General features: G+C 40.5%; 1 protein-coding gene across 1 annotated transcript in view; it reads left to right on the forward strand.

Moving 5' to 3' along the window:
* EPHA3 (EPH receptor A3) overlaps nucleotides 1–13,830 on the forward strand; it is a 176,411-nt gene extending 162,581 nt beyond the window's left edge. Inside the window, exons 16-17 of the mRNA XM_066571867.1 lie at nucleotides 8,364–8,519; nucleotides 9,891–13,830. Of these exons, the coding sequence (XP_066427964.1) occupies nucleotides 8,364–8,519; nucleotides 9,891–9,996 (262 nt within the window). The 3' untranslated portion in view covers nucleotides 9,997–13,830. The remainder of the gene's footprint in view (nucleotides 1–8,363; nucleotides 8,520–9,890) is intronic.
* Nucleotides 13,831–20,922: the final 7,092 nt, after the last annotated feature.

Consider the following 20,922-nt stretch of genomic DNA (forward strand, 5'->3'; position numbering starts at 1 on the left):
GAGGCCTTGCCATAGCCTTGTGTGCAGGAATGTGTAAGTGATACTGAAGGGCTGTGGGTCAGGGCAGCTCCTGGAGAAGGGGACACAGTGGGATCCCAGAGAGGGACAAACATCAGAACAGGGGGAAGCACTCAGGGACTCAGCCCTGAGGGCTCTGGGGATTCCATTGGCTCGAGTGGCTGCTCTCAGTTGTTATTTGAAGCTGCAGCACTCCCACACTGCCTCTCCTCCTACCCATAATAAGCAATTAATCTAAGTTATAGAGGTCCCAGCTCTCTTCTAGCTGTGTTTGTGGTGCTACTGGAGGAATGCTAAAGCTTCATGTCCACCATATGCTGGTAGGTGTTCAGAATATACTTGGTCAGGGGAAAAAATGTTTAACCCGATGACGTCAGGTGCAGATGCAAAACCTGTCTCTTCTTACAGATTTTGGGGCTGATGTTTGTTTAAAACAGTCACAGCACCATTGTATCCTATTTAAAAAACATATTTCTGGAGGTGCATGGATTATCCCTGTCCTCTGGGTGCTGGTTGCTGTTAACTGACCTCCACTGGAGGATGTGCTTGGCTGAACATCTGATTCTAGGCCACAGCCCAGGCACGTTCTGCACTAATACCTCACAGAAGAGGAGTCAAAGCCTTCAATTCCCCCTCTCCTTTAAAGTTTTCTATCCCTTCAGGCCACTCCATGGTATCTAATAATTTCTTGATACCCAAGAGGACATTTTTATCCTTATTGATCATGGTTTTGCAGACCGTTCTACATGCCTTTGAACCTCACACTGACAAAAGGTTTTTGTAGCCTCAGCACAGCAAACGTTTCACAATACCTTTCCTGGTGTTGTGTTTCATCTCAGATTCATGTACAAATTCCATTTCTATTCCTTGTAAAGTACAGAATATGGCTGATTTCTTTCTTACCTGTCTAAATTCACTTTTTAATCAGGTGGCCACCCTGAGCCCTTGCTAATAAGACCTGCACTGGTTCTGGACACATGAGGTTTTTGTGTCCCTTAGGCTGCCTGGAGTTAACCAGCTCTGTAAGGGGCTGTAGGAACAGAACTCAGTGCAAGCCATGTGGTTTTCTAAAGCACAATCTCATGATATTTTTATTTGATTTATGTCTTGCTGTTCTTTCCTGTTTTCTGAACATGATGTTCATTTTTCTAACAGAGTTCTTTGGTTGTTTGGATATCTTTAGGGTGGGAGTGAGTTCATCGTTCTTCCAGTTTTGATCAATTTCATTATTTTTCCTCTTGAGCTTATTGTTTTTTCAGCCCACTGTGTATTACTTCACATTTGTGAGCATTTCATACAGATACAAAGCAGATGGAAACTTTTCTCAGCCTGGGCTGGGGAGTCAGAATCACTTCAGCCACCTGCAAGCAAGTTGGTGAGGCTGAAATGGCTCTTTAGCTGTTGTTTCATTTCAAAATTGTAACTTGAGTCATGCAACTGGAAGTGCTTTGTGTACATTACACAATCTGAAATGGACTCTTGAATTTTTTTTGATCCATTTAACTTTTTTCACTGATTTATATTTGTCTATTTTTTAAATTTATGGGGTTTTTTATTCTCACTTAAATTTATGATTCTGCATTTATATATATACATACATATGTGTATATATATATATTTACAATGTATATTACCATTTTATGCATATGAATCTTACTCTTACATGGCCATTTGAAAAAAATATATTTAAAACATAGTGTGTAATTTAATATATTTAAAGCCTTTATGTGCCCCAAAGCTGTCATAGTACAGTGTGATCTTGAGGTATAAGGTTTATGACACAGGATTCAGGGAGCTCAGACATTGTGGCAGCTTTCCCATATCTGCTGAGTGTGTTCACATCTGTGATGTAGGGGGGACTGAAATCATTTAGTCTTCATGAACCTATGGAACAGAGTTAATGCACAGCCCTCATTTAAAAGAAAATTGAAATTTTATTTTAATTCCTTTAGAAATTCTGAATTTCTGCCAGGCCTCTGATTGATTGCAAAACTGACATGGAATCTGCACCAAAAAAATCCCAACCTGCTTCTGTGTTTGCTTTTGGTAGTGTGAAAGTCAGTGTCAGGTATTGCTGTTGTTGTTTTTCTTTGCTGCAAGCACATATTTAGGAGAAGAGGAAATAATTGTATTGCAAGGAAGGGGAGAAAAACACCTGAAAATTCAGGATATTTCAGAAAAATCATAACTGAAATTCTTTTCTTATAGCCCAGAAAATTTAGGGGGTCAGGGTCAGTTCTTTGTGATGAAAAAACATGTATGAAAAATTAATTCCTCATACATTCCTTTTCATGGTAGCAAGTTGTTAGCAACCCTGCCCTGATTTGCTGAAATTTGATGTGTAGTTTGAAACACTGGCTGGGTAATTTCCTTGAGCAATCTTTGGAAGGGCTGTTATTTGTGAGTGATTGTTTGCAAGGGTTCACTGCTAAACACCTTCAGCTTTGCTGTCTCTCATTGTGCTGCTCTCACTTCTGTCATTCTGAGACATCCAGGGGCAGTACTTACAATTTAAAATTTGCATTTTAAACTTTGCTCCTCACAAAGTTTATTTCCATTTAAAATCTGGTAATTTGGTGGAAACATTCTACATTCTAGCTTGGTAGGATTTTTATGAAAATCAAACTCAAAAAGAGCAGTGAATAGGGCAAATAAAAAATTCAGACTTGCTCCTTTTTGCAGGGTAATTCAAGCCCTGTTTTTACAAAAATATTTGCAATAAAATTACTGTTTAGATTGGCTGAACACTTTGTTGAGAAGTCTCTTTTTTTTGCCATTCTGGTCAGAAGGCTTCAGATGCTTGACATATAGTGCTGACCTGCTGTAATATTGTTTGTTTGCTTCCTGTGTTAGGAACAGGATGGAAGAGAGGAGGAGATTTCAGTTTTCCTTGGATGTTGTCAGGGTCTTAACAACAGGGTTTGAGTTTGGCCAAATGCTCTGTAGGGCAAGATTCTGTGTGGACTTTAAGCTTCATTTAAAATCCAGCAAAAACCTAATCTGTGTCCTAAACTCAGACTGTTCGCTCTAAAAGAATTCAAGCAATGTAAACTTAAAACTCCACTTCTCTCTCCGAAGCCTGCTAAACATAAAATTGTGAATTTATGGAAGGAGGGGGAAAAAGGAAACTGAACTACAAATCACAAAATGGAATGCAGTAAGTCCTACTCCTCGGTGTCTAAGCACAGTTTGGATTGAGGGGTTAGACTGAGGAGGTTTTTAGGGACTTCATTCAGCTTTTCAGACAGAAAAGTCTTGTTTCCACCTGATTTTCCTAGTGGTCATTATTACTCACTCAGCCACTGTCCCTTCAAAGTGAGGGGATGGAAGTGAGCAGGGCTGGCTGTTAACAGGGACAGTAAAACATCTATTTGCACTTTCACACCTCTAATTCGGTGAAACTCGGGCAGGAATTTACTGCGGGTTGGGGTTGGGTGCTCTGTAATTTAAATAGGAATGCAGCTGGACCAGCAGGTGGCCTGAGGAGGAGGAGATTTTTTGCTGTTTATTGAGGTTTCCAAGGAGTTTTTGGAGCCCTCGTTAGTGATGGTGGCAATTCCACACTGGGAATGCTGGTAGAGGTGACAGAAGCAGAAATTCACAGTGGTGCCTAAGCTTTTTATATAATTCTCATATATTTGTAGCTTGGTGGATTGCTAATGCATGGCTGTAGTACTTTTCCTGCCCTTTCCCCCTAGATTTTGGAACACATCCCTAAAATATTGTTTAGATTAATAAATAATCTTTATTCCAAGTAGGGGACTTAAAATAAGAAGTGGAGCAACTCCAAGGGGCTGACCCAGGGGTGGGTTACTGAGGCAGCTGAATCTCCTATTGGATGTAGCTGTTAAATATTTAACCTTAAATTAATTAACCTTATTAAATCACAGAAATTTGATTCTGGGTGAGCCCATCACCACTGGGACACCTGGAAGCTTCCAGATGAAGATCTGCTTTTTATGTTACTATTCTAACACTGATGCAAGGGGTTTTTCTCTTTTGATTATAGGCAACAGCAGTGCAGCCAAAAGTGAGATATAAAGGGAAGCTCTCCCCAGCAAATGGTAGATTTTAAGCATTTTGAGAGCTTTATAAAGCTATTTTCTCTGCCTCTTCTGAGGAGCTTATAGACTGTCCTAACAATAATGAGTGGTTGGCATTGAGGGTCTGTCAGCCAGCTACACATCCCAGGAAATGGCCATGTGCCTGTATTTCCTTAAAAGCACAGTTTAGGCTGGCTTATGAGGGGAAAAAAAAAACCCCAAAATTCAGCAACATGCTGGGGTTTTTTTTTTTTTGTTTTTTTTTTTTTGCCTTTAGTGGTTTGGTGCTGGGAAAAAGTAAATGAAGGAGCATTGATACATCCAGGCATGTGATTTGTTATTCCACCAAGATGCTGAAAAATAAGAGCATATTGAAAATCATGTTCTGAGGGGCAGCTAAAGGAGCAGGGAAGACTGAAGGATTGACCTTTGGGGCAGTTGAAATTTTATTTGCTTATTATCCTAGTGGAAGCCCTGGTAAGTTAGGTTGTTTTTTGGGTTTTTTTTTGTGTTTGGGTTGTTTTTTTCACCAACAATGGAGCTAGAAAACAAAAAATATTGACATTTAGAGAGGTGTACCATTTTTGCAACCTTAACTGCATTGTTTTTCCCTTTGGTTATTTGTGTTGTCCCTCTTGATTTCTCCAGCTCTCCTTTCACTCCAAGGAGCAGCCCACAACATGATTATTTGTATGAGAGTATGAAAGCAACGCAGGAAGGCCCTTGGGAAAAGCACATGTGCCCCCTTTAAGAGGTGAATTGTAATTTAGGGACTAAATTACCAATTCTGCTCAGAGCGTGTTAAAAATGGGCATGAAGAGATGGAACTCCAAAGATTTTTTTCTTTAAGGTCCAGGGATAATCAAGTAAACAGAATAACTACTTCTCTTTGGCACGGCATTTATTTACTAGTTTCCTGTTGATACACATGTATGCATATGACTCTGATTGCTACAGAAGATAAAACTGAAATTTGCTTTCTGTGCCACCTGTTGGTTTTGGGCTTATTTTTCTCTTGAAATAAAATTCTTGTTAGACCCCAACTCTGTGCTTCAGCTCACCATAATCATAAAGCCCATAGGATCTGAGTTCCAACCAGGCTCATTGGGAGCAATTTCACTCTACTAAATCAGCTTTTAATTACCTAAAATTTGCCACAGGAAATTACTTTATGTTTTTGGGGATTTTTTTTAATGCTTTCCTCTTTAAAAGAAATTGACTGTGTAAAGGAAAGTCCAGATTTAAAAAACTGAAGGTTGGTTGTGCTGTTTGGAGGAAAGGATGGAAAGAGAGAGGCTCCTACAGTACAAAGTCTGGCATTGTGTGTGCACAGCTCTGTGTATATGCAGAAGAAGTGGCAGGACATTTTCATTTCCTTTGTCTCAATTCCTGGATTTTACAAGTCAGTTTGTCTCTTTTTCTCCCCAGACAGCACCCAGCCAGAGGTGAGATTTTCATGCTGTATTGGGAAGGGTTCTAATGATGTTTTCTGTGTTTTTTCATGCTAGTGCAGCAAAATTTTCCCTGTGTTGTGAAAAAAGCTGTGCTAATGACAATACACCATAGTGAAGATGGCTCAAAGGTTAATTCCAACTGTTAAAGTAATGGACACATCCAGAGAAAGCTTCCAGCCACAGGATGTTTTGTAACTGGCATCTCACTGTTCAGTTTGTCTCTCCAAACTGAGTCTTGCTGTTTGTTGGGTTTTTTTTAGGGCACCACATATCAGTAAATACAACTTTGTAGGTGTGGTAGATACAACAACAGTCAGGGTGAACGGGACAGGAAATCTTGCCATGACTGTCAAAAGATGATGTGAGAGGGTGTATCATAGTTAGTCAGAGCAACAAGGTAAAAAGAGTTAAAGAAAGGAAAAAGAAAATAGAAAAGGAGGGGAGAGAAGAAAAGATGGAGAGAAATGTTCTATTTCACTTCCCCTGAGCAAACATGTAATTTCCATGATTCCTTTTTAATGACCCTCTCCTGAAGCTGGTAGGTACTGATTTATGAAAAGCTGTAAAGGATCAGGTGGAGCCCTGCAGGACGTCGTTTACAGCTGCACGGACTGCAGCCCGTCTAATTTGTCTGCTAAAGTGTGAGCTCATGGCACACATCACCCAGACCATAAATTCCCTGGTCAGCCCTTCTGTCTAGGGGCTGGGGCAGGGGGAAAAAACCTGCCAGGGTGTGCAGATGCTCTGCAAGCCCAGCTTTCCCCTGGTGCACACGAGGAGACAGTGGAGAGGCGAATTCCTGCTCGTTGATAAACAGTCCAGATGTCCTCTCTGAGGAGGAAAGTAACTAATTTTTGTTTGGAATCCTGCAAGAAGAAAAATGATACTTTACAGTGCTGGTTACTCTGAGGTCACTCGCATTAAAATTAGGTCATATTTTTTGTCATGATGATACTTTGATCCAAGTAATAAACATAAAGGCTCTTTTGGGCCACTCTAATTCCTAATCCTAGAGACCTGTTCTATTTCAACTTGTTTATACTTCTTTTTTTTCATTAGTGATTCTTGAGTCAGACCTTGTTTTATTAGACTTAAGTTAAAAAGGTGTACTAGGCTGGGGAAAAAAAAATCTGTGCTTTATCACTAAGAACACTTCATAAATACTCTTAATTAATATCTTGGGATTCCAGCCACTGTACCCAGAAAACCATAAATAAAAAACCATTGGCTCTTCACAGGACAAACAGTAGTCAGAAAAATTCAGGCCTTACAGCTACTGATTAAAACTACCTTGGGCCTGATTATCAAACTGAGCCTCTAAAGCTGGGTGTCATGTAGGTGTCTAAGATTTGGTTTGACCATGGCACCAGCACATGAAGTGAGCTGCTGTTTTGGGCACAGAGCAGGTTTCTGTGTCTTCTGTTGCTTTTCTTTCCATGGGTGGCTGTTCCCAGCATGTGAAGTCCAGAGTTGGTGTCAGTGGTCACAGTCCTGGCTGGGCTCTGGAGGGAAGGTAGCCAGGCAAAAGCTGTCCCCATCAGGGACATCTCAGCTCCTCTGGAACCTGGTGAAAACCGATTGTGTGTGTTTGGAGTCAAGATTTTCAAGCATCCAAGTAGCTCTTTAATTATGCCCTGCATTCCTAGAAGGAAGAAAAAAAAATACTGTATTAACTTTCTGAGCCTGAGAGAAATGAGCTGATTGATAACAATCAGGAAAACATCAGAGTAAAAGGAGCTGCTGTTTAAGATGTGGCCAACACTAAAAATCATTGTTCTTTTCTTCAAAAGTGAAAGGTAAAAGTCTTGATTTAACTACTGTTACTTATGTAACTGAGGTGGTATCCCCTGATTCCAGGGCAAGTCAGGTGTACTGCAAGGATGTGATGTAATGCTGCTGATTTTGGTGAAATTTAAGACATACTGGAATTGAGAAGGACTTGGAATTTCTAGGCTTCTTATGAGGTTCAAATCACAATGTTTAAATATGTGGTTCTCTTGGTGCCTTTAAAATCTCCTCCTATTTATGTTCGTTCCATTGATGAACAGAGATGACTTGGGTTTGGAGTGAAGAGAGTGTTTTACAGCCCAGATCAGTTCTCCAGTTCCAGCAGCTGTCACCTACCTGTTACACTGTGTAATCACTGCCTTTAAATTATGCTGTCAGTCCAGCCACCTCTCATTTTCACTGCTTTCAGTGACAAAAGTCACTTCAAATGGGTTCAGCAGCAGTAGTCAGACTCCTGTGCAGGTTGCTAGAGAGAAAAAGAATTCTAGGGCAGAAAATAGACTGTGAAGTTGCAGAGATAACTGCTTTGAACATTCTCTAGTTCAGTCTCAGGCACAGCACAGCCAAGCATGTGCTTGGCTTTAAGCCTGAAATAAAACAATAAAAATAAGGTACTTTGCTTATTTTTGAAGCTTCTAACTTAGTAACAACATTTAGGATTTGTCAGTGGGCCCCACTATTCTGAACATTTGATATGACCAAATTCTACCAGCACACTCAGCTTGGAGCCTGGAGTTTGCATTGTCTGTGTGATGTTTAGGACTAGGTGAATCACATAAATTTAGTCTTTGTTAACACTAAATTGAGAGGTCCCCATGCACTTTGTGAATGCTGCAGTGATTTAAACACAGGCACGGGAAGCTGGTACTGTTCAGCAGGATGATTACACAGCATTTGTCAGCACCAGTCCCGTGGTGGCCTCAGCAGCTGAGAACTCCCACAGACAAACAGCAAAGCCACATCCAGCCTGGATGCTCCTGCCACTGCTGAGTTTAGACACAAAATAAAGCTGTGTTTCTCCCTGTTCCCTAAATTCCATTGCATTATTCTTTCATTTCAGGCCATCAAATCTCCTCCTGGACCAAAGCAACGTTGACATTTCAGCCTTCCGCACCGCGGGTGATTGGCTCAACGGATTCCGGACAGGGCAGTGCAAGGACATCTTCACAGGGGTGGAGTACAGCTCCTGTGACACCATAGCCAAGATTTCCACAGAGTAAGTTGCAGCCTTCTGTGGGTTTTCATCACAGCTACAAGTTCAAACATAAGCACAGAGGTAGCACTTTTATATCGCGTTCCCAATTCTTAGCTGAAATTTTCTTACATTTAAAGAGACAAATGGGAATTATTTGTTGTAGTTGAAATAGCCATGAAGGAAATCTGTGTCTGGTGACTGTGTGAAGGCCATGGTCCCACAGCTTTTTGTCACTAAAGGAGATTCCCAATTTCTTCCAATACAGTAGCACCATGTATGATCTGGTACACTAGCATCAACTACTTTCACTGAAGCTTCTCTGTTGATTCTTTAAATTCTGTATTTTACATGGAAGTTTCTCTACAGCTGGCACATTGCCAATCATTCCCTTTATTGCCCATCCTATATGCCACCAAACCAGGTGAAGGGGCAAATTCTTTGTAGCTGTTTTCCTCCTCCATGCTAATAATTACTCAGGAGCTGAACTCCCTCCTGCTATGCTTGGAAGTGAGCAAATGGCAAGTTTACTACATTCTAAATGCAATCCATCTTTGTTCTAGTGACAAGTAAGAGTAGGGTAATGTTCTTTCTGCACCCGAAAAGGCATCAAGTACAGTTAAAACTTTAATGCCAAAGGAAATCTTAATTCCCAGTTTGGCTGGCTGGATGCACAACAAGTTATGGAGAGGTATGCAGCAGCTGTGCTACCGACAATTAAACACATCAATGCCATTAATTAGTGTATTACTGCATCTATTAAAAGGGTGCTAATTGCTTTTTGTAACAATTACCCTTTGGGGACAGTGTAGAAATCCTCTAGGAATGCCCAATTTCCTGTGAACCCCCAGTTAATTAGCCCTTCACAGGTGTTAAAGCACCTCTGTGTTCACAAGGAACAATGAGGCTGGAGACCCTGGACAAACAGGAGGGGAGAACCAGGGGAGGCACTGGAAGCTTGGCCATGGACTCCTTCACCTCGGTGCTGATAGCAGAGCTCAGAGGACCATTCATAGGCCAGTGATGTGTCAGCACTGCCCAGGGAAAGACATCAGATTGGCTGGGGGATGAGGTGTTAGAGAGGCTCAGCTGATCCAGTTGTGACCCCCTTGCTTCAAAACCCCAGTGCCTGCATCACTGGAGAATGATTTAATTGCCTTTTCTTCCATGTTTTCTTCCACAACAAAGCTAAATGAGCTTTCACTCTATTTTTTTTTTCAGCCCAGGGAGTTGCTGTCAGTGATTTTTTGCAGTAGGGCTTGTGTTTCAGCAATATCCCTGTACCTGGAGGTTCCTGCAGTGCAGCAGTGTGAGATGGGCAGGTTCATTGCTGTTTGCTGGGATCAGTGCTGTGAAATTCAGTATCCTCACTCACACACCTCCTCTTTTTTCCAGTGACATGAAGAAAGTTGGTGTTACAGTGGTGGGCCCTCAAAAGAAGATTGTCAGCAGTATCAAAGCCCTAGAAACTCATACAAAGAACAGCCCTGTTCCTGTGTAAGGTACCAAAATGATGTTGCTCAGGAGAGGAAAACAAAAAAAAAGGAGCAAAGTTGCATCGCAGGTGAAAAGTGATGGCTGACAAACGGCAGAATTTAAAGGAGATCTTGGCAACAGCTTGGGAAACGCAATGGTTGAGATTTCAAACCCACAAGACACTCAAATACTGAGTATAAATGCCTTAAAAACAGGAGCAAACTTGTTTTCTATCTGTTAATCCTAAAGGGTGGGTGCTCTTGACTGACTGTTAATGCAGATAGTAAATATCAAAAGAAAAAAGAAAACATGTGAAAAATCCTTCCAAGTAAAAACCAGTGTTACTAAAACCTAGAGCCATTTGAATATTAAGTGACTGAATAACAGAAAAAAACCATGGACATAAAAGCTGTGTATTTGATCTATACAGCAAACAAGAAGAAAGAAAGACTTGCAGTATTTTTATACAGAAGAGATCTGTAACAGGTATTTTATTTCTTTAAAAGCAAGGAAAATAGAGGACTATACCTCACAACCTGTCTGGCCATATTTACTATAATGTCATTGTAACATGCTATTTCAGCTTCAGGAAGGAACACAGAAATAAAGTTTGTAGTGACTTTGAGTTAGTTGACAAAAGATTTTCACCATTATGTTAGCTTCCCTAACTGTGTTCATTTAAATAGAAACAAGTCTTAATTTTTAAAAGGCTTATTTATTTTCTTGGTTTGTTTTTTTTCCATTATTGTTTATATTTATGCTTAAATACCTTAACCTGGCTGTATTATTGCCAAGTGCCAAATGTTATCCAAACTTCATTGGTTCAACCTGAGAAATTGTCTGAGGGTTAGTTGCTAGATAATTTTATACTCATAGCATCATGCATGAAATACAGAAGGGAAGAAAGGTGGTCTTTTTCCCAGTACTGACACTATGAAAAGCATCTGGACGCTTTTTGGCAATGAGATTTCTTCCATTTGCTGTGAGTGGTATTTTCAACCAGGCTGGGGTTTTGGCAGTGGTGTGTGCATTGATCTTTAGATCAGGATTTGCCCCAAACAGCACATCCCATTTCTTACCCCAGGGCTGCTTTTCTGTCACAATAATTTCCTGTTCCTGGGTGGTGTTCAGGGGAGAGATCTGCCAAGAAAATAGAAAAGAGGGCCAGGGTTTGTTGCATCCTGCTTTAACTGATGATGCTTTTTGAGTTCCCTGAGAAGTGACCCTTGTTTAAAGGGTTAACTTGAGCTGTGAGGGGAGGCTTTGTAGTAGAAGTTTACACATGCCTGAGCTAGAAACCCCCCTGTGGAGGCACTGCTATCCTGTAGGGGACCTGAATTTTAGGCACAGCTTCAGTGGGTACCTGTTCCTTGAAAGAAAGCAGAAGGGAGCCCAAGTCTAGGAGACCATTCACATCTCCCACTGGAAAAAGGAGACTGGAAAGTGGATTTTGGGGGCCCTCCACAATTTTTAGCATCTTCCAAAGAGCTTCCTGACTCCTAAGTTTTTGTTCTGGAGCACATCAGTCCCAGTTCTGAGCAGACACCACTCTTTGCTCTGAAAATGAGTGGTTTAAAACACTGGGTGACCCATTTCTTGTGCTTCTTAATGCTCTAGATGTGATGTCAGGCACACAGAGAGCAGGCCTTGATCATCAGGGGAAACCATTCTGCTTCCCAACTTGACATTCTAGAATGTAGACCTGATTCTGATAATGAAAGCCTAAAAGTCCAAGACTCTGTGAGAGGCAGATGAAAAAATGGCACATTGTGTTTTCTCTGTGCATGCAAAAACAGGTGACCACTTGTGCTTCCTTCTGCTGGCTTGGGTTTTGAAGCTCCTTGGTATATAAATGAGGAAAGAATCAGTTTCTAGGGTTTGTGGGGCTGAAATTCTTCTGCATGAATCCAGGACTTAAAGAATGTCCAGGCACAACATTTATCACACATTGCTAAATAGAAGAAGTGTTAGAGGCTTTTTCATGAGTGCTGGTAGTGAGCATGCTGTAAAGGACTGGGTTTGAAACACACTCACAGCATTATAATTAGTAATCCTCTCTAAAAGAGAAGTGAATGGGTTTTAAAATTGAACATTAAAAATAAAAATGGAAGAAAGGTAAAATAAAGCACTTAAGCAGTAAAGAACACTTCCCCTTATCTGCCCCAATCTATCATGAAATGCAGCAAGCTGGACAGAAAAGCTGTTTTTTTGTTGCTTAGTTCGTTCAGAATCAATCTTTTCTTTGGGTTCAGATTGCTCTAAATCAGACACTGTTAGTGAATTTAAGCCACCGAACCTAGTGGCAAACACTGTCTGTCTGGGAACAGCTTTTTGTGACATTTCTCCTCAGCTTCACTCTGCTGCTGGAGTGTGGGGACAAGGGACTGGGGTGGGGGGCTGACCTCTGGGAGATGCTTCTGGAGACACAGACTCAGTTCTTGGAGTTTTAGACACTTGAAAACTTTGCACCAACCTCCCTCAATTTCCTCCTGTCGTGTTCTTGCCCACAGTTCAGGCATGCTCAGCATAAAAGATCCAATCTCACCGAGGGGAAACAAGATGAAGCAGCTGGGTTTTGCTTTTCTTTGCTGTTAGGAGTTGAGAGCTTTTAAAACCCATTTGGTTTTCTCTCCCTGTCAGAAGTTGATTTGTACTGTAAGTGGCCTCTGTTGCAAGCATCCTGTACTCCCTGTCCCCCTGTACATATGTAAACATAGCAGTGTACAATTCTTCAGTGTGGAGTAGAGAAATAGAGGTCGTGTGGCCATCTGCCTGTACAGGTTATGGACATCAAGCAAAATGCAAACTGCTCATAAAACGACACGCCATATTATTGGGTTTGTACCTTTCAATATAGTTTCCATTTTATTTATTTCTGTTAACATAATCTAGTTTTTGTGCTGTAACTTAGCATCCAATAAGCAATGTATAGATGTGATTTGATTGGCAATATGTATTTACTTTAACTTGTATTTCAAAAGCATTACTTACTCATTTAGATTATATATTGTGCAATTGTAGATGGCCTCTTACTAATGTAAAATGATTTGTAGTGGAAACATTTATATTTTTATAATAAACATAATGAAAGTATTTTTTACATACTGAAATACTGAGGTGATTGCTTGGAGGACAAAGTAAATTTATTTGATTAGTGTGATAAAATTGTAATTAAATATGGATAAATTCTGAGTGTTAAAGCATGGGTCTGGAGTGAAAGCTAGATATTACCTATATTATCTATTGAAAGAAACAAGCAGTGCAGGTTTTAACTAAACAGACCAGCATTTGTGCAAAACTGACTTACATCAGTCAAAGACTTTACTTTCTCCATGGATACTGGAAAACATCATCTTCTACAGCCTGCCTATGGGATGTTGAAAAAAACTGTCATTTATTTTAGTTGTGTCAAGTATTTCCAAACTTTTGCTTTCTTTCCTCCCTCACCAGTGGACCTATTTTCATCTTATTAATATGTTGAATCCAGTCAAAGATGTACTTTTCAACAAAATAAAATAGCCCACCACATACTGTAACTTCACCCCATGATCATTTCTTGCCTCTGAGTATCTGTATTAGATAATATTTTGCCCCTGTTTTGTTATGTCCCTGCCATGTTGTTTCTGTGTGCTTCACCCAAGTACAGGGTCTTTGAAAATGCCAACATACACAACTCAGGAATCCTCTTCCTAGGAAAATAGGAATGGTTTTGATGCTTGCCAGTTTCTTGAATTTTGCAGGTTCTTTCTGTACCATAACTGATTTTGCATGCTTTTGTATACTACTCTGCTTACTGGTGCAAAACAATGAATGATATACCTGTCCTGGAGTCTGTAAGTTGATAAAATTTATGAATGTGGATGTAGCATACTTCTTTTTTGGAGTGGGGGTGGCATTCTGTCTTGGTGTGTTCAACAGAAAGGGGAATTACAGAAAAAGTCACCCAGAGCTGGACTTGTCCTTAAATGAGCACAGCTGGACTGGAAGCCCCTTGTCCTTCCTGCCTCCAGAATGCTTCATGCTGTGGTGGATAAATGGTGTCATTTTACCTTCCAAACAGGGGGTTTGATGCTATGCTTGAGCACCAGGGCTCTGATGGGATCTAATCCATGCAGATAATGGTGCAAACCATTTTCTCTGTGAATAGGTTTCACCTCAGCAGTTGTGTTGCCCCAGCTTGTGTCTATCCCTGTGGTATTGCTGGTACTCTATATTTGCTCTAGATCCTAGAGGGCACGGTGGCTATTGGTGTTTTTATTGCTTTTCCTGTAAAATGGCATTCATTTGATTAATTAATGTAGCCAGCTCTGGAAGGGCACTCACAGGATGCACTCACTTAACAACAGCAGGACAAGGAACTGCCTGGCAGCCCCCACCACCACAGAATCCCAGAATGCGCTGATTTGGAAGGGCCCCATCAGGGTCATTGAGTCTGGAGAGGTAAATTGCTGATAATCACTTCCATGAACTCAATATGCCTGCCAGGGTTTTTTAGTGCTGCCCAAGTGGTGTTTTTCCACTCTGCATTTCTTCCCAAGATGATGCCCATCATCAGATATTGCACCATTAAAAGCCCAAGCAGTGCCAAATGAAATCAGAGCATTTTTTCTGCTGTCTCACACGTGCCACCCCTGCTAATTCATATGACTTATTCATGTGAAACAGTTGACATATTCAATATTGGCTTCCTTTCATTTTCTGAGCTGCTCTAATGCCTCAGTTCCTTTCCAAACCACCACTGCCTCGTCAGTAATTCCCTGTTTAATGCGTGTGCACTCAGTTCCTTTTTCAGTCCTTGGTCCAATCCTTTGGGATTCCTTAATGAATTTTACTTTCCCAATTTAAAAAAAAAATATTTATTTTAGAGATATTTCCCTCAGCTTTGTTTTATTCCCATATACTAACAGGCAGATGGTGTTCATGAAGGTTACTCATGCAAAGGTACAAACAGCACAAAACACAAAGAGCAACTTTCCCTTGGCTTCTTCATGATCCTTTTCAGATCAGAGAACCTCTGGTAAAGGAAGAGTACTCAGTACATGGGATTTTTCAGCTCACTCTGCTTTCACATTAAAATGATTTCATAATAGCCCATATTTCCCCAGTTAGCTCATGAGAATGTCAAGGGGGACAGCACCAGAAGTCTTAGTAAAGACAAGATAAATCACATCCACTACTTTTTAGATTGCCCTGCCACAGAAATAAATTAGATGAGTTTGACAGGATTTGCTTATTCTTGACAAATCTGAGTTGGTTTCTTAAGACCTTGAATCCTCCAGCTGCTATATATATATATATATATATATATATATATATATATATATATATATCTACACACACATATATATGTAAAATCTTTCTGAGTATTTGAGCATACTTGCTCAAATAGCATACTTGCTCTGGAATTGCCTGGCTCTGCTTTTCTCCTCTCTTTAAAATTCCTCTCCAGTTGCCTGGGCTCCAGGATTTCTCCAAGAGAATAGCCAGTACTTGGACCAGTCCCTTGTTGCTATAATCTATGCTATAAATAAATAATAAATATAAAATTATAAAATATAAATATATAATAAATGCTACAAATCCCACAGACTCTGAAATCCGGAGTGCATCAATCACTTTTGACTGTTAAGATTCCTAATTATGAAACAGAAATAAAATGCACCCAGACAAATATTTTAGTGCATGACCAGGTTCTGCTTTGAGTTTTTGCCATCAAGCAATGACTTAGAGTCATCATTAAGGGAAGATTTGGTTAGAAAATTTCATTATTTATTTTTAATTAGATTCAGCAACTAAGGTTCATCACTGATATATCACTTTGAGGGTAGTTGAGGTTTATTAGAAATCTTTCAATTCACTCAATTGCTCTCCATGTAAGGGGAGAAATATCCTTTATCTCCACTCCTCTTTTATCCAGTAGTCTTAGAAAGCTCAGTTTTTAAGTTTCTTAAGTAAAGTGAGTGTCTACTCACCACGGGTTTGTAATTAATAGTGAGTTTAGCTTTCAGCCCTTTAAAGAAGTGTATGTTTGCAAGAGAGTGTGAAATAACCAGAGCTTTTTATTCTTAGTTTTTGGGGATTTAGGAAAGTAGGCTTTTGGCTTCTTCTCCTGCCTCAGGGCCTGTAAGGACAACAAAAATGAGTGTTTAGTCTCAATGTGTTCATGGGAGCGTAGAGTAAAACATTTTATTTTAAGGCACTGAGATGAAATGAAGCCAGTAAAAAACATAGAAATGCTAAACCCTATTTCTTTAAATGAAATAAAAAAATGATGTAAAAAAAATGGAGGTCTGGTAGTTTTGCACCATAGTCTGGCCAAGGATTCAAATAAACATCTCTGATGTCAATTTTCTGTCCTTCCCCCTCCCCACCCAGCAGGAAATTGTCCTTAGGTATAGTTTACATTTTATTTGAAATTTATTTTCATTTTATTTGAAGGATTTTATTTTCACGGGGTAGTTGGCTCTTTTCACTTTCATTACTTCCAGAGCTCATGCAGGCTAAAATTGGGCTCAAACCACAGAAGTTTTGTGTGGCAGAGCCCCCTCCTCCTGCAGGCTTTCCCTGGTACCTGCTGTCCCCTGCTGTCCCCACCAAGCATCGTCCTGAGCCCTCCTCCCTCTGCTGCCAACTCCCCATCTGCTGTGTCTTACAGCCCAACCTCCCAGAAATCCCAAAAACAAGGATGGGAGATGACTTGAGGAGATGTTTTAGAGTCAAAGCAGTGTTTCAGCCGTTGCGCTATTAATTGCTTGCCTTGCTGCACTTTCCCGTTCTGTGCCATCCAAATTTAACTCTGTGAATCCCATTTTGATTTGCCTGGGATTCTTTCCCTCATAAATCACCTCCAGTGTAGACATTTTGTCCCCATCTTTTGTGCATTATCTGGGTGGCTTTTTGCAGGTCCAAGCTGGATATTTGCTACCAGGTTTTTGACCTGCAGCTTCTCCTCAGGCTGGTTGTCAGCTCATTACCAATAATTATTCCTATTTTCAGTGTGCCCCTTTAAAGTTGCAACACCTTTTATTATTTAGCTATTTTTAATCTCTTTCTTTCACTCTCATAAAGCTTTTTGGGGGGCTTTAGTTGAGGACTAAGTCACAATTCCCACTTGGATATACTTTATAAAAAATTGTGCCTCATTTAACTGAGTTAATAGTTGCCTAATTGTAATAGCAAAGCAATAAAATCCAATCCCTACAACAATGTGATGCCGTAACTTCCTTTCCTCTCACTGATGGAGGACTGGGCTACCTGCCAAGGAAGTCAAATGAAAATAGGAAGCAATATGAACAAATAAAATCTATTTCTGAGATTTGGATATAGATATTTTCTAGAGTTTTTTGCTTGGTTTGATTTTGGGGTTTTTTTTTTTACTATTCACTTATTACTTGGTTCCATTTTTTACTTTCTATTCCCAACTTCTCTCATTGTGCACATGGGTTTTTGGAGACAGAGGTGTTGGCCCAAAGAGAAATTTATTTTCTGCCTCTTTACCTCTTCCTCATATATAAGCTGTCCTCCTCATATAAGCTTCTAGAGGGTTTCTGGGAATAAAACAAGTGTATCAGATACCACCAAAAATCTGTAAGGGAACACCTCCCCAGCATGGACTATATAAATAACTGTAATTAAGCCATTCTATTCCTTCAAACAAATATAAAATAAAGATTAAATTGAAGTAAACCTCTGTCCCTGGCACCAGCCAGCCTTCAGAGCTGTAACACAGCTTTATCAATTTCCTGCTGCAAGGTAAGAGATCCCATCAGAAGGAGGACAGAAGGCAGACACTGAAGCATAGGGCTGAAGAAATCAGAAACCTTTGCTACTCTTAACACCCAAAACTAAATGCATTCTTTCTCCCTTCTGTTGTAATTTCTATTCAATATATCCTCTGCTGAACAAGTACCATAAACCAGCTTATGCATTTAGACTGTAAAAAAAGATATTTAATAGCACCCACACACTAAGCAGCTCCTCCATAATTAAGATAATGTTGGGTGATTGTGATCCAGCCCTCTACAGTGTGTAGACCAGGCTCCATCATCTCAACATGTGTTTTGAGGCATAATTTATAGAAATTTATATTATTATAAACATCATGAACACAAGCAGCTCTTTGGCCTGTTCTCTCTGGCTGCCATAACACCTGCTACTGGTTTGGATTTCAAACACCGTCTGAGATGTATTTTTGTGTATCTAGTCTATTTTTAACCATGACAGGCACAGCACCAAAAAACCCCTTTCCCCTTACTCTGCCTGGTTCAATGTTTTCCCTGGGATGTGTTGGGTACCTTTTCAGAGGAACCCCTTTCACAGGATTTCTTCCCAAACCCAAGTCTTTACCTTTAGTACAGGTGATCACTGGCTGTTCAGTGGCCTCCCAGGGAGTCCTTGCAATGATTTTGGCTATGGCCTTTTGTTGCTAAGTGCATGCTAGAAGGGTGCCAAAATTGCAGATTAATTAATTTGCTGCTCTCAACAGGAAGATCCTGTGGATCACAGTAGATAGGGCTCCTTGAGAAGAGAGAACAAAAGCTGTCCATCTTATGGGAAACCAGTGGAACAACCAGCCTGGATATTTTTCTCCTAATCCTTTGGAATTTACAATCTGAAATTTAGATCACGCCCTTTTTTCATCCATGTCCTCAGTGTCTGCAGTATCTGACTGAAAATGCACAGAGGCAAGTGAACCAATGGTCAAAAATGTCTCAGTGGCTTCCCAAAAGGGGAAACTTATCAAACTTATCTGCTGCTATTCTATCATTTTATCAACAGGTCTTCTTTCTCCAAGTAACTATTCTTGTCATGCTGTAAAACATTGAGTTTGCTATGACAGGTCTGGCTGTGTGTAGTTACTGTGATACTGAAGCTATAAAACTTTTGAAATATTCTTGAAATATTTTAAAATATTTAACAATTAAAAGTTTTATGGGCTTGGATCACCAGGTATACGAAATCTGCTTGATGTTTTAGGCTAAATGTTAGTCCTGTATCTTGAGGGAGTGGTTGCCATTACTATGCAGACAAAAACTATATCTTCCAGTACAAAGGAATCTGAAAAAGCTCAGAAGGCTTGTCAGAAATTTCACCTACAGTTTGTGAAAAGCTGATTAATTTTCCAGTGGGAGAGTGAGAGGAGGAAAAAAAAAAAAAAGATCTGGTTTAGTCCCTGAAATACCAAGCTCAGTAATATCAGAGGCAGGAGCAGAGGACTCAGGGGAAGCATTCCTGTTTCCTTCATTTAGCCTTAGCAGGGTTTGGACACAGGGCTAAAGTTACCCCTCTCTCCAGAGATGCTGTGCAGGGGCTTGGATGTGGAATGGGAGCAGTGCATTATAAATCTCTTTGCAGAACATGAGAGTGTAAGGTTCTTGGAAGAAAAATACCTCAGCTCTTGTGTCATTTGAGGGTTGTGGCACTTCCAACCCCTCAGTAATTGCCTAGCTCTTTGCATTTGTGAGAAAGCAGAATGAGATGCCTTAAAAGGGGGTTCTGCATATTGTAAAAGTCCAACTGCAACTTGGAGAAGCACCCCTGAGACTTATTGCTACCATTAGAAGCTTAGAGTAATGTGCACATATTTTTCTTTTTAGGCCATGCACACTTTATCTAACTCTCTGAGGTAAAAGAAAAGAAAATAAAAGGAAAAAAAAAAGAAAGAAAAATGAAAAATGTTCTGCTAAGTATGGGGTGGTTTTTTTCCTTTGCTTTGCTCTTGCCACCACATCCCTGGCATCACACCCCATGGCGCCACAGTCCCTGGGGATCTCCTGAAGGCCACAATTTCTCTGTGGTGCTGTGATTTCCAGCACTGCTTCTCAGCTGCAGAGTGGGGTGAAGCAGCAGCTATGGGTGAGGCAGGAAGGGAGGGGATTTCATTCAGGCTGGAGACCCCAAAACTCAGCTCCAGGCTTCCCTGTGGATATCAGCACCTGGCACAGCCACTGCCCAGCCCTTGCTGGGGCACTGCCAGATTTGTTAAGCCTAAATAGTGGTGGAATTAAGGAAAATGCTCATCATTGGAAACTCATTGTATTTCATTCTCTGTGTGTATCTGTTGTGCCTCAGCAACAGGGGACATTCAAGGTAGAAGCCTGACGTTGTTTAGTGCCTCATTGGCTTTGGTTCTTGTTGGGTTTGTCATTACATTTTAAAAAATATCAGGTCTACTTTGTAACATTAAAACTGGAAATTTCTCCTTTCTGCTGAAACTTCTTAAGTGCCTTATACAAAACAGTGGGAATTTTATTAAATCACAGCAAAGAGGAAAACAAATACAATGAGCAGTGTAGCTGTGAAATAATTCAGAAGTTTTCACTTGGACACTACCTATGCCCCAAAATCAGCAGCAAAATCAGGTTTGAAACCTTTGTCAGCAAAGGCTTTCAAGAAAATAATCTGGTCTGGTGTCTCACAGAAATCATTTGGAATGGCCTGAGGCAGAGAAACCTCTCAGTCTTCTCAGCTTCAGAGTTCATGATTCACGTGGACTCACACAGCTCTTCCCATCCTTATGATTCCTCAGGTTTTGGCTGTTCTATTTTTCAGACTCTGTCCTGCTTTAGTGTGTGGGTCTGAGCTTCATATTAGGGGATGGTGAGCTCTCTTCACAGAGTAGGGAGACAAAACAATTCCTGCTCTAGCTGGGGACCAAGGACAAATGATCCAAATCTCAGGCCCAAGAGCATAAACAATGTGGGCTGAAGAGAGAAAATTAAGAAGGATGGGACTGCCTGGGCTAAGGCTGGAACTGGACAATGAACTCCAATATGCAAATGGAGCAGGACTGATCAAAGTGTGAGACTCTGTGAGTGGTTGTGCATTTTGTGACCATTTTGGTTCATCCTGGGTGTAGCCCTGGATGGGCTCCTGTGATGCCCAAGCTGGATCCATTGAGGCCTTTTAATAAAACCCTACTTTATTCTTTAACCCTGTCCAGCCTCTGTTC

The sequence above is a fragment of the Molothrus aeneus genome, chromosome 2 (assembly GCF_037042795.1).
Source record: "Molothrus aeneus isolate 106 chromosome 2, BPBGC_Maene_1.0, whole genome shotgun sequence".
NCBI lineage: Eukaryota > Metazoa > Chordata > Aves > Passeriformes > Icteridae > Molothrus > Molothrus aeneus.